The sequence below is a fragment of the Oncorhynchus nerka genome, linkage group LG22, assembly GCF_034236695.1.
Source record: "Oncorhynchus nerka isolate Pitt River linkage group LG22, Oner_Uvic_2.0, whole genome shotgun sequence".
Taxonomy (NCBI): Eukaryota; Metazoa; Chordata; class Actinopteri; order Salmoniformes; family Salmonidae; genus Oncorhynchus; species Oncorhynchus nerka.
This window is the reverse complement of record NC_088417.1, coordinates 92,186,393-92,204,144: the sequence shown is the minus strand read 5'-3', so window position 1 is coordinate 92,204,144 and position 17,752 is coordinate 92,186,393. Positions and strand designations below refer to the sequence as shown.

The 17,752-nt window shown below is 44.8% G+C and overlaps 1 protein-coding gene across 1 annotated transcript in view; it reads right to left on the bottom strand.

Annotated features, from left to right (window-relative positions):
• Positions 1-17,752, bottom strand: part of LOC115105998 (tyrosine-protein kinase JAK2-like) — a 95,789-nt gene that overhangs the window by 7,117 nt on the left and 70,920 nt on the right. Inside the window, exons 5-18 of the mRNA XM_065007576.1 lie at positions 16,288-16,433; positions 14,728-15,019; positions 14,305-14,424; positions 13,883-14,040; positions 10,786-10,897; positions 10,405-10,591; positions 9,200-9,324; positions 6,232-6,366; positions 5,914-6,001; positions 2,582-2,709; positions 2,256-2,394; positions 1,811-1,962; positions 1,148-1,298; positions 729-862 (exon numbers count right to left, since the gene is read on the bottom strand). Of these exons, the coding sequence (XP_064863648.1) occupies positions 729-862; positions 1,148-1,298; positions 1,811-1,962; positions 2,256-2,394; positions 2,582-2,709; positions 5,914-6,001; positions 6,232-6,366; positions 9,200-9,324; positions 10,405-10,591; positions 10,786-10,897; positions 13,883-14,040; positions 14,305-14,424; positions 14,728-15,019; positions 16,288-16,433 (2,067 nt within the window). The remainder of the gene's footprint in view (positions 1-728; positions 863-1,147; positions 1,299-1,810; positions 1,963-2,255; positions 2,395-2,581; positions 2,710-5,913; positions 6,002-6,231; positions 6,367-9,199; positions 9,325-10,404; positions 10,592-10,785; positions 10,898-13,882; positions 14,041-14,304; positions 14,425-14,727; positions 15,020-16,287; positions 16,434-17,752) is intronic.

The following is a 17,752-nucleotide window of genomic DNA, read 5'->3' as shown; positions in this document are numbered from 1 at the left end:
ATAAAAAGTGTGGAGAGGGAGGGAGTTAGAGAGTAAAATGTGCAGAGGGAGTGAAAAGAGAGGAAAAAGAGCGACAGAGCGACTCCCATATCTACTGAGCAAAATACCAGTGTGACATCATAGCAGCAAGATTTGTGACCTGTTGCCACAAGAAAAGTTCAACCAGTGAAGGACAAACACCTTTGTAAATACAAGCATAAATATGGGTTATTTATTTTCCCTTTTGTACTTTAACCATTTGTACATCGTTACAACACTGTATAATATGACATTCAACATGTCTTTATTCTTTGGGAACTTCTGAGTGTAATGTTTACTGTTCCTTTTTATTCTTTATTTCACTCTTGTTTATATCGACTTCACTTGCTTTGGCAACATACACATATGTTTCCCATGCCAATAAAGCCCTTGACTTGAATTGAGACAGAGTGAGTGACAGAGAGAGTGACAGAGAGACAGAGAGTGAGTGAGAGAGAGAGAGACAGAGAGACAGAGAGTGAGAGAGAGAGAGACAGAGACAGAGAGTGAGTGAGAGAGAAAGTGACAGAGTGAGTGAGAGACATAAACTTCTGTATGTGTAATGTTTACTGTTGTCTACCTCACTTGCTTTGGCAATGTTAACACATGTTTCCCATGCCAATAAAGCCCTTGAATTGAATTGACAGAGAGTGAGTGAGAGACAGAGAGTGAGTGAGAGACAGTGAGTGGTGGCGTGTGTGTTGTCTAACCTTGCCCAGCTGCTTGAGGAAGATGAGATGTCTCTCTTCAAACTGAGCAGGGTTTTGGTTCTCAAAGGCCCCTGGGAACCCAAACCCTCTGGCCTTGTTGGGCACCATGTCACTCTCCACCAGCAACTCATAGTCTGCAGCAGGAGACAGGACATAATCAACACCTTCTGGAAATAAACCAAAACATACATACATCCTAATCTAGCATACATTTTTACCCAAAAGTGTCAGAGAACTGTCAACACTGACAGTGACCTAATAGCCTACATTCAGTATATCTTGCAGTTCATGCGAGAATGGAACTGACGTTGGCAGTGCCATGGTTTAACACACCGAGCCACTGGAACAGCATCAGTGAAATGACTAGTAGGACATGTTTGTCAGTCTGCAGAGCACTAGAAAGAGAGGAGACTACCGACCAGGTGTGAAGAGGCTGTTGAGGTCTCTGATAACAGCTCTGAAGGAGGGTCTGTTGGACGGCTCATAGTCCATACAGCTGTTGATCAGGTTGGCCAGCTCTGTCCACTTAGGAGCAGGCAGCTGGTGATGGTCTTCATAGAACAGACGTTTCTACAGAGGACAATAACGTCAACTATAAACAGAGGAACTCTAATACCTTACTAATAATGGATTATTATGCTGTGCATGACAGTTGGATAGTGTTTTTTAACAAGACAAAGACAAATAACCTGATGAAGACAATGTCAGAAGACAGTTTTAGTCCCAGTGTCCAGACAAGAGAACAGTACATCAACTATGTCTCTCTAAACATAACATACTGTAACATACCAGTAAACTGAGGCACAAAACCCTCAGGTTGGACATCTTCGACTTTGATTTAAACTAATTTGATTTCCTGCTTGTAAAAACTACCTTGATATTTGGCTGTAATTTACAGTGGGGCTATACCAACAATGAGACAGAAACAGGAGATGGAGTCCTGCCCTATAGACTGTTCTGGCTCGCACAAGGCTTACCATTACTCACTAAATTAAATTATATTAGAATTATATATCAATATATATATAGCAAAATATAAATATTCCATGAAAAGTGTTAATTGCACCTCCAGAAATCCTTACCTTGGAGCAGTCCAGTGTGCTGAGTGGTCTGTCTCCTCCACTACAGATCTCCCACAGAGTGGTGCCGAAGGCCCACTTATCTGTAGCCAGAGTCAGATGTCTGTCCTCCTCTAAACACTCTGGAGGTACCCAGGGGATGCGCTCCACAAGGACTGGAGGGACAGTGGAGGACAGGACGATGGGAATACATAGAGCACACAGACATTAAATATACTCCCTTCCTGAGCTGCTGTTCTGGTTTGTTTCTGCAATTGTATGCTTTTAGCTGTTAGTGTATAAAACATTAGGAACAAAGCCTCCAAGATGCCTTGCACCATGTGTCGCTGTGTAACCAAGCCAAACAGTCTACACATAGTATTGTAAAACAACGTGCAAAAGTTCAGTAAAGTACAATTTCTTAGTACAGTATCTCTTTGTAATAACTAATACAAGGGTCGGTACTCACCATCTTTGGGCAGCACAGTGATGCTGATTCCAGGGTCACTCAGTTTGATGAAGGGGGGGTTCCCAGTCTTCCTGTCCTCCTCTCGGATCAACAGGACATTCTTGGCACACACGTTCCCATGGACCAGGCTCTTGTCCTCCTGTTATTAAATTGAACATGGCGGACTGATTAGTGGCAGATTGAACACAAAAGTTACACCATTACGGAGATATCTGCCACTTAGCAGATTCAGTTGTATTCAATATGTTTTATTGTACAAAGAGGAGAGAGAAAGTGGGAAAGATAGGGGGGGGGGGTTAATTGATGGATTGATTGATTGGTCTTACCAGGTAATGCATAGCCCAGGCCAGCTGCTTGGCCACCTCTAGCTTCCAGGTGATGTTCACAGAGCTCTTCTTCTTCATCAGGTATGTATCCAGGGAGCCAAACTTCCCATATTCCTGCACCATCATGTCTGAAAGGGTTAGAATTCAACAAATTACAGCTGGACCAGTGTAGCACATCTACTAAAGGGGCTTAAAACTGCTAACAGAGGCTAACAGAGGAAAAGGTTGGGATGGAGACAGAGGGAGGCTAACAGAGGAAAAGGTTGGGATGGAGACAGAGGGAGGCTAACAGAGGAAAAGGTTGGGATGGAGACAGAGGGAGGCTAACAGAGGAAAAGGTTGGGATGGAGACAGAGGGAGGCTAACAGAGGAAAAGGTTGGGATGGAGACAGAGGGAGGCTAACAGAGGAAAAGGTTGGGATGGAGACAGAGGGAGGCTAACATAGGAAAAGGTTGGGATGGAGACAGAGGGAGGCTAACAGAGGAAAAGGTTGGGATGGAGACAGAGGGAGGCTAACAGAGGAAAAGGTTGGGATGGAGGTAGACTAACAGAGGAAAAGGTTGGGATGGAGACAGAGGGAGGCTAACAGAGGAAAAGGTTGGGATGGAGACAGAGGGAGGCTAACAGAGGAAAAGGTTGGGATGGAGACAGAGGGAGGCTAACAGAGGAAAAGGTTGGGATGGAGACAGAGGGAGGACAACAGAGGAAAAGGTTGGTATGGAGGTAGACTAACAGAGGAAAAGGTTGGTATGGAGGTAGACTAACAGAGGAAAAGGTTGGGATGGAGGTAGACTAACAGAGGAAAAGGTTGGGATGGAGGTAGAGGGAGGCTAACAGAGGAAAAGGTTGGGATGGAGGTAGAGGGAGGCTAACAGAGGAAAAGGTTGGGATGGAGGTAGAGGGAGGCTAACAGAGGAAAAGGTTGGGATGGAGACAGAGGGAGGCTAACAGAGGAAAAGGTTGGGATGGAGACAGAGGGAGGCTAACAGAGGAAAAGGTTGGGATGGAGGTAGACTAACAGAGGAAAAGGTTGGGATGGAGACAGAGGGAGGCTAACAGAGGAAAAGGTTGGGATGGAGACAGAGGGAGGCTAACAGAGGAAAAGGTTGGGATGGAGACAGAGGGAGGACAACAGAGGAAAAGGTTGGTATGGAGGTAGACTAACAGAGGAAAAGGTTGGTATGGAGGTAGACTAACAGAGGAAAAGGTTGGGATGGAGGTAGACTAACAGAGGAAAAGGTTGGGATGGAGGTAGAGGGAGGCTAACAGAGGAAAAGGTTGGGATGGAGGTAGAGGGAGGCTAACAGAGGAAAAGGTTGGGATGGAGGTAGACTAACAGAGGAAAAGGTTGGGATGGAGGTAGACTAACAGAGGAAAAGGTTGGGATGGAGGTAGACTAACAGAGGAAAAGGTTGGGATGGAGGTAGACTAACAGAGGTAAAGGTTGGGATGGAGGTAGACTAACAGAGGAAAAGGTTGGGATGGAGGTAGATTAACAGAGGAAAAGGTTGGGATGGAGTTAGACTAACAGAGGAAAAGGTTGGGATGGAGGTAGACTAACAGAGGAAAAGGTTGGGATGGAGGTAGACTAACAGAGGAAAAGGTTGGGATGGAGGTAGACTAACAGAGGAAAAGGTTGGGATGGAGGTAGACTAACAGAGGAAAAGGTTGGGATGGAGGTAGACTAACAGAGGAAAAGGTTGGGATGGAGGTAGACTAACAGAGGAAAAGGTTGGGATGGAGGTAGACTAACAGAGGAAAAGGTTGGGATGGAGGTAGACTAACAGAGGAAAAGGTTGGGATGGAGGTAGACTAACAGAGGAAAAGGTTGGGATGGAGGTAGAGGGAGGCTAACAGAGGAAAAGGTTGGGATGGAGGTAGACTAACAGAGGAAAAGGTTGGGATGGAGGTAGACTAACAGAGGAAAAGGTTGGGATGGAGGGAGGCTAACAGAGGAAAAGGTTGGGATGGAGGTAGACTAACAGAGGAAAAGGTTGGGATGGAGGTAGACTAACAGAGGAAAAGGTTGGGATGGAGGTAGACTAACAGAGGAAAAGGTTGGGATGGAGGTAGACTAACAGAGGAAAAGGTTGGGATGGAGGGTAGAGGTTGGGATGGAGGGCTAACAGAGGAAAAGGTTGGGATGGAGGTTGACTAACAGAGGAAAAGGTTGGGATGGAGGTAGACTAACAGAGGAAAAGGTTGGGATGGAGGTAGACTAACAGAGGAAAAGGTTGGGATGGAGGTAGATTAACAGAGGAAAAGGTTGGGATGGAGGTAGACTAACAGAGGTAAAGGTTGGGATGGAGGTAGACTAACAGAGGAAAAGGTTGGGATGGAGGTAGACTAACAGAGGAAAAGGTTGGGATGGAGGTAGAGGGAGGCTAACAGAGGAAAAGGTTGGGATGGAGGTAGACTAACAGAGGAAAAGGTTGGGATGGAGGTAGAGGGAGGCTAACAGAGGAAAAGGTTGGGATGGAGGTAGAGGGAGGCTAACAGAGGAAAAGGTTGGGATGGAGGTAGACTAACAGAGGAAAAGGTTGGGATGGAGGTTGACTAACAGAGGAAAAGGTTGGGATGGAGGTTGACTAACAGAGGAGGTAGACTAACAGAGGAAAAGGTTGGGATGGAGGTAGACTAACAGAGGAAAAGGTTGGGATGGAGGTAGACTAACAGAGGAAAAGGTTGGGATGGAGGTAGACTAACAGAGGAAAAGGTTGGGATGGAGGTAGACTAACAGAGGAAAAGGTTGGGATGGAGGTAGACTAACAGAGGAAAAGGTTGGGATGGAGGTAGACTAACAGAGGAAAAGGTTTGGAGGGATGGAGGTTGGGATGGAGGTAGACTAACAGAGGAAAAGGTTGGGATGGAGGTAGACTAACAGAGGAAAAGGACAAGGTTGGGATGGAGGTAGACTAACAGAGGAAAAGGTTGGGATGGAGGGATGGAGGTTGGGATGGAGGGACTAACAGAGGAAAAGGTTGGGATGGAGGTAGACTAACAGAGGAAAAGGTTGGGATGGAGGTAGACTAACAGAGGAAAAGGTTGGGATGGAGGTAGACTAACAGAGGAAAAGGTTGGGAGGTAGATTAACAGAGGAAAAGGTTGGGATGGAGGGATGGAAAAGGTTGGAATGGAGGTAGACTAACAGAGGAAAAGGTTGGGATGGAGGTAGACTAACAGAGGAAAAGGTTGGGATGGAGGTAGACTAACAGAGGAAAAGGTTGGGATGGAGGTAGACTAACAGAGGAAAAGGTTGGGATGGAGGTAGAGGGAGGCTAACAGAGGTAAAACGGTGAGAGGTATAATTTAGTTTGGTAATGTCACTTACTCTCCTCTCCGCAGACACACACGCCATAGGTGAGGAGCAGGTGCTTATGGGATAGCTGGCTCATCATACTGGCGGCTTCAAAGAACGACTGGAGAGAACAGAGAGAAGAGCCGTCAGACAGAGTTAAATATTGTATCGTAGGAAATGTAACCAAACATAGAAAATGAACACATTAATTGGCAAAACATTGTGCTAAATAAAATGACTGCAATGGAAGAGTCATGTCCCTTTCAAGAACCAATGCAAAAATAACTCCCAAGTCCATCTCCTTAACACTACATGTTGTTGGCTGGAGTTGAGGAGAGGTTCTCGACCAACCTCAGAGTAGTTTCGGTGAGCCTTATCCAGGATCTTAACAAGGACGTCCATCTGGTGAATCTCTCCGTAGTCTCCCAGCTCCTTCCTCACGCCACAGAAGATCTTAGTAAACGTCCCCTGACCCAGACTGTCTTTCTGTAACACACAGGGAACACCGGGTCTGAGATCCTCTCCCCTGGTCATCCAAAACATGTTGTGATGATGCCAACACATCCGCCCCTTAGTTCAATTGTATTTGTGAGTGTTTATTTCTATGTATACTTTATTAACCTACATTATTCATGTCATAGTTGAGATCTCATGCCACCATTTCACCTGAACCAGCTAAGGAGCAACAATTCAGTCTCTGATTGAAGTCCTCTATCATGTGTGTGAGTGGTAATGTCTGCAGGTACATGCAGGTGTATGTGAGGTCACAGGTGAAATAGGTCATTACACCATGATAGGAATGTTAATTTATTGATTTATTTCACCTTTATTTAACCAGGTAGGCAAGTTGAGAACAAATTCTCATTTACAATTGCGACCTGGCCAAGATAAAGCAAAGCAGTTCGACACATACAACAACACAGAGTTACACATGGAGTAAAACAAACATACAGTCAATAATACAGTAGAAAAATAAATCTATATACAATATGAGCAAATGAGGTGAGATAAGAGGTAAAGGCAAAAAAAGGCCATGGTGGCGAAGTAAATACAATATAGCAAGTAAAACACTGGAATTGTAGATTTGCAGTGGAAGAATGTGCAAAGTAGAAATAGAAATAATGGGGTGCAAAGGAGTAATCTGTGAGCTGCTCTGACAGCTGGTGCTTAAAGCTAGTGAGGGAGATAAGTGTTTCCAGTTTCAGAGATTTTTGTAGTTCGTTCCAGTCATTGGCAGCAGAGAACTGGAAGGAGAGGCGGCCAAAGGAAGAACTTGTTTTGGGGGTGACCAGAGAGATATACCTGCTGGAGCACGTGATACAGGTGGGTGCTGCTATGGTGACCAGCGAGCTGAGAAAAGGGGAATTTACCTAGCAGGGTCTTGTAGATGACCTGGAGCCAGTGGGTTTGGCGACGAGTATGAAGCGAGGGCCAGCCAATGAGAGCGTACAGGTCGCAGTGGTGGGTAGTGTATGGGGCTTTGGTGACAAAACGGATGGCACTGTGATAGACTGCATCCAATTTGTTGAGTAGAGTGTTGGAGGCTATTTTGTAAATGACATCGCCGAAGTCGAGGATCGGTAGGATGGTCAGTTTTACGAGGGTATGTTTAGCAACATGAGTGAAGGATGGTTTGTTGCGAAATAGGAAGCCGATTCAAGATTTAACTTTGGATTGGAGATGATTGATGTGAGTCTGGAAGGAGAGTTGTATGGCATTGAAGCTCGTCTAGAGGGTTGTTAACACAGTGTCCAAAGAAGGGCCAGAAGTATACAGAAAGGTGTCGTCTGGAGGGTTGTTAACACAGTGTCCAAACAAGGGCCAGAGGTATACAGAAAGGTGTCGTCTGGAGGGTTGTTAACACAGTGTCCAAAGAAGGGCCAGAAGTATACAGAATGGTGTCGTCTGGAGGGTTGTTAACACAGTGTCCAAAGAAGGGCCAGAAGTATACAGAATGGTGTCGTCTGGAGGGTTGTTAACACAGTGTCCAAAGAAGGGCCAGAGGTATACAGAATGGTGTCGTCTAGAGGGTTGTTAACACAGTGTCCAAACAAGGGCCAGAGGTATACAGAATGGTGTCGTCTAGAGGTTTGTTAACACAGTGTCCAAAGAAGGGCCAGAAGTATACAGAATGGTGTCGTCTGGAGGGTTGTTAACACAGTGTCCAAACAAGGGCCAGAAGTATACAGAATGGTGTCGTCTGGAGGGTTGTTAACACAGTGTCCAAAGAAGGGCCAGAAGTATACAGAATGGTGTCGTCTAGAGGGTTGTTAACACAGTGTCCAAAGAAGGGCCAGAGTATACAGAAAGGTGTCGTCTGGAGGGTTGTTAACACAGTGTCCAAAGAAGGGCCAGAAGTATACAGAATGGTGTCGTCTAGAGGGTTGTTAACACAGTGTCCAAAGAAGGGCCAGAAGTATACAGAATGGTGTCGTCTGGAGGGTTGTTAACACAGTGTCCAAAGAAGGGCCAGAAGTATACAGAATGGTGTAGTCTGGAGGGTTGTTAACACAGTGTCCAAAGAAGGGCCAGAAGTATACAGAATGGTGTCGTCTAGAGGGTTGTTAACACAGTGTCCAAAGAAGGGCCAGAAGTATACAGAATGGTGTCGTCTAGAGGGTTGTTAACACAGTGTCCAAAGAAGGGCCAGAAGTATACAGAATGGTGTCGTCTGGAGGGTTGTTAACACAGTGTCCAAAGAAGGGCCAGAAGTATACAGAATGGTGTCGTCTGGAGGGTTGTTAACACAGTGTCCAAAGAAGGGCCAGAAGTATACAGAATGGTGTCGTCTAGAGGGTTGTTAACACAGTGTCCAAAGAAGGGCCAGAAGTATACAGAATGGTGTCGTCTGGAGGGTTGTTAACACAGTGTCCAAAGAAGGGCCAGAAGTATACAGAATGGTGTCGTCTAGAGGGTTGTTAACAGTGTCCAAAGAAGGGCCAGAGGTATACAGAATGGTGTCGTCTAGAGGGTTGTTAACACAGTGTCCAAAGAAGGGCCAGAAGTATACAGAATGGTGTCGTCTAGAGGGTTGTTAACACAGTGTCCAAAGAAGGGCCAGAAGTATACAGAATGGTGTCATCTAGAGGGTTGTTAACACAGTGTCCAAAGAAGGGCCAGAAGTATACAGAATGGTGTCGTCTAGAGGGTTGTTAACACAGTGTCCAAACAAGGGCCAGAGGTATACAGAATGGTGTCATCTAGAGGGTTGTTAACACAGTGTCCAAACAAGGACAAGAGGTATACAGAAAGGTGTCGTCTGGAGGGTTGTTAACTGGCTGAAGGAGAAGGAGAGTGAGTGACAGAGAGGTAATCTTACGATGACAAGATCCTCCTTGCGTATCTTGTGGAAGACCATCTGGCTGATGTTGTGTCTGTGCAGAGAGGGGGACAGGGGAACCTCAGCACCCTGGTTACTGCGGCACACCAACAGGTTAGACTTGTCTGCAGATTCAGGTAACACAGAGATGAGGACGTTAAGTGAGTTAGGAGTACATCATCTAGTATTCTTTATAGGTCGTATTCATTAGGGCATACCGCAGCAAAAAAGGTTTTAAACGCTAAACAAAAACAAGTGGGACAGCTTAGGTAGACCCTGAACAGAGTGTGCAAAGCTGTCAACAAGGCAAAGGGTGGCTACTTTGCAAAATCTCAAATATATTTTGATTTGTTTAACACTTTTTTGGTTACAACATGATTCCATATGTGTTATTTCATAGTTTTGATGTCTTCACTATTATTCTACAATGTAGAAAATAGTAAAAGTAAAATAAAAACACTTCAATGAGTAGGAGTGTCCAAACTTTTGACTGGGACTGAATGTGACACAACATAATGTTATGTACAGTACGTGTAACCTAAGTGTTTCTGTTGTGTTTGACATCATGGTGAACATACGTGACCAAAATAAACCCTCTTGAACGTTATGACCTAGATGATGATCATTTTACAAGAGCAAGGACTATAATACTGCCGGGGCGGTAGCGTAGCCTAGGGGTTAGAGTGTTGGAGGTTGCAAGTTCAAATCCCCGAGCTGACATGGTACAAATCTGTCGTTTCTGCCCCTGAACAGGCAGTTAACCCACTGTTCCTAGGCCGTCATTGAAAATAAGAATTTGCCTGAAGGGTCTGGACTAAACACACTTAGCACCATGTCTCCTTTTAAACAATAGTGCATTCTTTTTATATAGTTAACTAGGCAAGTCAGTTGAGAACAAATTCTTATTTACAATGACGGCCTACCAAAAGGGCCTGGGATTAAAAATACAGTAAATAAAAATATAGAACAAAACACCCATCACGACAAGAGAGACACCACTACATAAAGAGACAACAACATAGCATGGCAGCAACACATGACAACACAGCATGGTAGCAACACAACATGACAACATTGTTCATCAAACTACTGTGAGAATATAGACTTAGTGTTGAGTGTGGCTGGAGAGCTGAGTCAGCCCACAGTTTATGATATTGTTTTAATCACAAAACACAGCTATGACCCTTATTCCCTGACCTCCTCACCTTTCGCTTTAGGCGGGCAGCACTTGGTGAACTGGAAGATGTGTCCGTCAGAGCGCAGAGCTTCCTTCTGGTAGCGGTGGAGCAGCTCCCTCAGAGAAGCAAAACTCTTCGTGGCCCCAGAGAGGATGTAGTCTCCCTGATCCGTCTTCACTATCTGGCAGTGCTTGTACTCAACTAGGCTGTCACACTGCAGGGGGACACAGATCAGATATGCACCCTACCACTCCCTATTGGTCCTTACCCTTCAAAGTTTGTAGATATGTAAGGTGTTAGCAATATGGCGAAAGCTGCACCAGTACGCCTGCATACCTATCCATACCTATCCAGACTAAACACACTTAGCACCATGTCTTTCAACAACCTGTATGGTATTATACTCACGCCCACTACAAAAGACAGGAAGTATTTGTTGTAGTCCTTAGGGCTGCTACGGAGGATGTACAGACCCTTCTGATTCCCAGACCGCCGCAGCTTACCGATAGCAAAGTCCATCCTGAGGATAGAGAGACAGGACAGATATGGTCAGTCATGAATAATTTTGCACACCCAATTTTTCAGTTTTTGATTTGTTAAAAAAGTTTGAAATATCCAATAAATGTCGTTCCACTTCATGATTGTGTCCCACTTGTTGTTGATTCTTCACAAAGAAATACAGTTTTATATCTTTATGTTTGAAGCCTGAAATGTGGCAAAAGGTCGCAAAGTTCAAGGGGGCCGAATACTTTCGCAAGGCACTGTATATGTGCTTGTATATGTGCAAGTTAGTGATGAGGAGGTTGACAGGGTTATATCCGCGGGACAAACGGGTTTAGGGTCATGACAATTTGCGGGTTGAATAAAAACAGAAGACAATGCCTTTAAAAATGAATAAATGTGCAATTTATATCTATAGGCTACATTTATATCTATAGGCTACATTTATATCTATAGGCTACATTTATATCTATAGGCTACATTTATATCTATAGGCTACATTTATATCTATAGGCTACATTTATATCTATAGGCTACATTTATATCTATAGGCTACATTTATATCTATAGGCTACATGTATATCTATAGGCTACATGTATATCTATAGGCTACATTTATATCTATAGGCTACATTTATATCTATAGGCTACATTTATATCTATAGGCTACATTTATATCTATATCTATAGGCTACATTTATATCTATAGGCTACATTTATATCTATAGGCTACATTTATATCTATAGGCTACATTTATATCTATAGGCTACATTTATATCTATAGGCTACATTTATATCTATAGGCTACATTTATATCTATAGGCTACATTTATATCTATAGGCTACATTTATATCTATAGGCTACATTTATATCTATAGGCTACATTTATATCTATAGGCTACATTTATATATATAGGCTACTTTATATCTATAGGCTACATTTATATCTATAGGCTACATTTATATCTATAGGCTACATTTATATCTATAGGCTACATTTATATCTATAGGCTACATTTATATCTATAGGCTACATTTATATCTATAGGCTACATTTATATCTATAGGCTACATTTATATCTATAGGCTACATTTATATCTATAGGCTACATTTATATCTATAGGCTACATTTATATACATTTATAGGCTACATTTATATCTATAGGCTACATTTATATCTATAGGCTACATTTATATCTATAGGCTACATTTATATCTATAGGCTACATTTATATCTATAGGCTACATTTATATCTATAGGCTACATTTATATCTATAGCTACATTTATATCTATAGGCTACATTTATATCTATAGGCTACATTTATATCTATAGGCTACATTTATATCTATAGGCTACATTTATATCTATAGGCTACATTTATATCTATAGGCTACATTTATATCTATAGGCTACATGAAATTATTTTAGATTATCTGTCATTAGTGCTTAAGCCTAAACTTTAGAGCCTAACAGTACGTTCGCCAAATAGCCGACACGCCAATCCCCAAATAGCCGACACGCCAATCCCCAAATAGCCGACACGCCAATCCCCAAATAGCCGACACGCCAATCCCCAAATAGCCGACACGCCAATCCCCAAATAGCCGACACGCCAATCCCCAAATGCTTTTGGGAACGGGCAGAAAAAGTTCAACGCAAAAAGGAAAAGCTGTGAAATGTAGAGTTGAAAATAAAGAGAAGGGAGACCAGAAAGTAATGTTTGGGAAAGATTTGGTGAAGTGGTACAAGAGGATGATAACAGTGTTGTGTGGTGATTGTGAGGCGCTGTACAAATTCAACAGTCACAAGATCGGACTTCAAATAGGCCAATGACAGGTCAAGGGAACTGTAGCCTACTGTTCAGATGGGTAAAATGGAAACTGAAATCTGGACTCTGACTGTAGGTCTATAACCTCTCACATTGCCTGAAGCTTAATTCAATGAGAGTTAATATTTTCTTGCACTAAAATGATACACCAAATGTAGGCTACATTTTGAATGGGGAACAGGAGTGGAGAAATAGGATTTATTTCTTTCAGTATCTTGAGAGAATGTGAATGGTCAGTTAGATACCGTCTGTAGAGGTGCTATATTTATCAGCATCATAAACACTGATAGTACTTCAACCACATTAAATATGCATCCAAGCTGAACTGAAATCTAATCAGAAACATGTTGGCTCGTTTACGAAGTCAGCTAGCTAAACAAGTGTGCTCGCATGCTCCCTTAAAAGACCTTCCCTTGAAGAACCTTTAAAAAGCGGCAATAGTATTGTTTGTCTATTTTGAAACACCGTAGCCAGTATACACTTCCTCAAAACAGTCATAATTCATCTAAGATAACTCAAGCAACCTGTCATTAACTTCAAAGTTTTTGCAGAAGAGATCTTAATTGCACTTTTTTTACATCTAACTAAGACGTTTGGTGCAGTATTTCTTAATGAAACAATGTGCATGAAAACGAGTCGTCTCTCGTTGAATGACAACACATCATTTATTGAAGAATCCCTACTGTTGACCAATCACCGACGAAGGGACGCAAGACTTCAGCTCCGAACTTCGGCTTGCCTCCAGAAAAATGTGTGTCCGAACAGCCGAAAAAACGCTAACCGAAGTCCAAAACAAACAGAAACGTCATAATATTTACACAAACTCTACCGAACTGTTTCGCATGGGAAGCATGCGGACACCTAAAATAGTTTATTTAGTCTTCTAGGGCAACATATCTAACATATCAGGCAAAACAAGTCCTGCACCCGCTATCAAATCGTTACGCCGTCTCCGACTAGCTAACTGTTGTGCATTTTCGATATTAGCAGGTTAGGGTGCAGGCCTCCGATTGTCATGTTATCACATATAGGTCAGGCGGTTGCGGATGGGTTATTCGCAATTGCGGGCAGGTGAACAAACCTGCTGAGCCACACACCCCTAGTACACGTGTCTATGTGTGTGTGGATGTTCTTGTGTTTGTACAGTATATGTGCTTAGTCTAGACTTACGAGACTGGACCATGGCAGTAACTCTGAATGGCCTCCAGCAGCCTAGGGGGCGCCACCTCTTTACACAGGAAGTGGTGAGCGTCGGCTATGAGCCGGTAGTAGCCATCCACCAAAGACACAAAGGACAGAGCCTCCGACAGGGAACGGAACTCCAGCTCCTGTGTAGCAGAGAGAGATGGAGGAGGATAAGAGGAAGGGTGGATCAGTCCTCTGTTACACATAATACATGAGACATGTTCCTGTTCTGATCTAACATAACAGCTGGTCTGAGTCTAAAATGTCACCCTGTTCCCCTACAAAGTGCACTTCGCCCTATGGCCCTGCTCAAAAGTAGTGCACTATATTGGAAATAGCTTGTCATTTCAGACACAAATTATGTCCTTGTCCCTGTCTGAGTTATGAGGTTAGCAGAGTCATCGTACCAGAGTCTGACTGTCCTGTCTGTTGATGGTGACGATACGACTCTCGATAGAGCCATCCTTGTTGGCTTGTTTGATGCTGATGTCAATAACTTCAGGGAAATCACAGTACGTCTGGAAACCCTATAGAGAGAGAGAGAGAGAGTAAGAGTAGTAGCAGCCACCCTGAATGCACAACCGTTTCAAACATCCTTTCTCTGACTCTCTATGACATTATTACAGGAGACTATTTGAACACATGACTAACTCGAGCCCCTTTGTGGTTGTCTCAACAGGTCATATGTGCTTTCAGAAAAGAGAAAGATAAAAGGAGAAGACGAGAAGGAAAAATAGGAAAGAAAAAGACGAGGACAACAAGGAACAAGAATAAAAAGGAAGAGAGAGTGAAAGAAGAATAGAGAAGAGAACGCTACTTCTCCCCCCTACCTTGTCTGCCTCCTTATCCTCCTCCCGGGACCACTGGATGCCGTTGTTTCCTGTGACGACGATGGTGACCTCTCCTTCCAAGGACTCAGTGACACGGAAGCACTCTGAGTAGAAGGCTGGGTGCAGCGTCTCCAGGTTCACCAGGTATTTGAGCTTGAGGTCACGAGCCGTGGCTTTACACTGGCTGAACTGCTGGATGAACTTCCTGAAGCGATGGCGGATCCTCTTCCGGGTCACAAAGTGGTACTCTTGGATATGGGCACGTATGTCCTTGGGCAGGAACAACTTATAGCTAGGGAGGGAAGGTGAAAGAATTTGTTTAGTTACAATTGGTACAACTAGTATCAATAGCAGCAAAGAGCTGAATTATGTGATACAACAAACACAATACAGATTTTAAGAACATGGGCTGGGGTGGATTGGAGTGAGGTGGGCTGGGGTGGATTGGAGTGAGTGGATTGGAGTGGAGGCGGGGGTGGAGTGGAGTGAGGCGGGGGTGGAGGTGGGCTGGGGTGGGAGTGAGGTGGGCTGGGGTGGATTGAGTGGGTGAGGCGGGGGTGGGTGGAGTGAGGCGGGGGTGGATTGGAGTGAGGCGGGGGTGGATTGGAGTGAGGTGGGCTGGGGTGGATTGGAGGCGGGGGTGGATTGGAGTGAGGCGGGGGTGGATTGGAGTGAGGCGGGGGTGGAGTGGGATTGGAGGCGGGGGTGGAGTGGAGTGAGGCGGGGGTGGGGTGGAGTGAGGTGGGCTGGGGTGGATTGGAGTGAGGCGGGGGGGGTGGAGTGGAGTGAGGCTGGGGTGGATTGGGGGTGGATTGGAGTGAGGGGGGGGGGTGGATTGGAGTGAGGTGGGCTGGGGTGGATTGGAGTGAGTGGATTGGAGTGAGGCTGGGGTGGAATGGAGTGAGGCGGGGGTGGAGTGGAGTGGAGTGAGGCGGGGGTGGAGTGGAGTGGAGTGAGTGGATTGGAGTGAGGCGGGCTGGGGTGGATTGGAGTGAGTGGTTTGGAGTGAGGAGGGAGTGGAGTGGAGTGAGGCGGGGGTGGAGTGGAGTGGAGTGAGGCGGGGGTGGAGTGGAGTGAGGTGATTTGTTTAACACTTTTTTGGTTACTACATGCTTCCATATGTGTTATTTCATAGTTTTGATGTCTTCACTGTTATTCTCGAATGTAGAAAATAGTAAAATAAAGAAAAACCCTTGAATGAGTAGGTGTTCTAAAACTTTTGACCGGTAGTGTACACATATCAGATATTCTTTCCCACTACAATATCATATGCCAAAACATAATTTGCATTGAACCCCGATTGTGATGTGTATGAACAGTACAACTCAGAGGTTGAAGGGGATCTAGGAATGATTAGGTGGCCAGGAAAGTGTCAGGTTTAGATTTTAGACAGGACACCGCCCAGGGTTAACATCTCTTCTTAAGTGACCGCAGGGAAGGCTCTGCATTCCACCTGGTTTGACCGTTGTGTACACATTGCTCTGTGATCAAACGGTTTTCAGCTCTGACAGTTTCTTCTCGGTTCAACATGCATCATCTTCCTCCTACCAGCCTCCTCACCTGGTGTCGTTATAGATGTCCACAGGGGACTGGCTACTCTCCTTAGCCATCCTCATCATGTCCAACACAGCCATGCCAAGACACTCCTCCTGGGTCTCATGGTCCACTGGGATAATCACCCAGCTATGCACAAAGTCACTACGCCACTGAGAGGAGGGAGGGAGGGAGATGTAGTAGATAGAAGTGTCATAAGGTGAAAACAAACAAGGCAAACGAGCGAGGGAGAGAGTAGAGAGAAAGAGAGAGGAGGGTTGGTAACGTTAACATATGACAGACAACAGCAGCAGACTGGCAGACACCCCGAACATATCACACGTCTGTTAAGGCATGAGGCAGTTGGTACACACCCCTATCTGTGGCATGCCCCGGTCTCTGTGGCATGCCCCGGTCTCTGTGGCATGCCCCAAATGGCACCCTAAATAGGGTAGTCTAAACAAATCGGACCTTCGGCAACACAGTGACTACGGTCTCAGTTCAATGATGCACCCGTGGAATAGATTAACTATGTCCCTACATCAATGCCTACATACAGTATAACTGAATCACTACAATAGGAAGATGGAGATCACTGAGGTAATTTTTAAAAACTAGACCTTAGACCCCGTGTTGCCTAGGGTTGGGTGTTCCAGACTCCATATAGTGTTGAAACTAGACCTTAGTCCCATTGTTGCCTAGGGTCAGGTGTTCCAGACTCCATATAGTGTTGAAACTAGACCTTAGTCCCATTGTTGCCTAGGGTCAGGTGTTCCAGACTCCATATAGTGTTGAAACTACACCTTAGTCCCATTGTTGCCTAGGGTCGGGTGTTCCAGACTCCATATAGTGTTGAAACTAAACCTTAGTCCCCGTGTTGCCTAGGGTCAGGTGTTCCAGACTCCATATAGTGTTGAAACTAGACCTTAGTCCCCGTGTTGCCTAGGGTCAGGTGTTCCAGACTCCATATAGTGTTGAAACTAGACCTTAGTCCCCGTGTTGCCTAGGGTCAGGTGTTCCAGACTCCATATAGTGTTTAAACTACACCTTAGTCCCCGTGTTGCCTAGGGTCGGGTGTTCCAGACTCCATATAGTGTTGAAACTAAACCTTAGTCCCCGTGTTGCCTAGGGTCGGGTGTTCCAGACTCCATATAGTGTTGAAACTAGACCTTAGTCCCCGTGTTGCCTAGGGTCAGGTGTTCCAGACTCCATATAGTGTTGAAACTACACCTTAGTCCCCGTGTTGCCTAGGGTCAGGTGTTCCAGACTCCATATAGTGTTGAAACTAGACCTTAGTCCCCGTGTTGCCTAGGGTCAGGTGTTCCAGACTCCATATAGTGTTGAAACTAGACCACCTAGGGTCAGGTGTTCCAGACCCATAGTGTTAGACCTTAGTCCCCTGCCTAGGGTCAGGTGTTCCAGACTCCATATAGTGTTTAAACTACACCTTAGTCCCCGTGTTGACTCCTAGTGTTGGGTTCAGGTGTTCCAG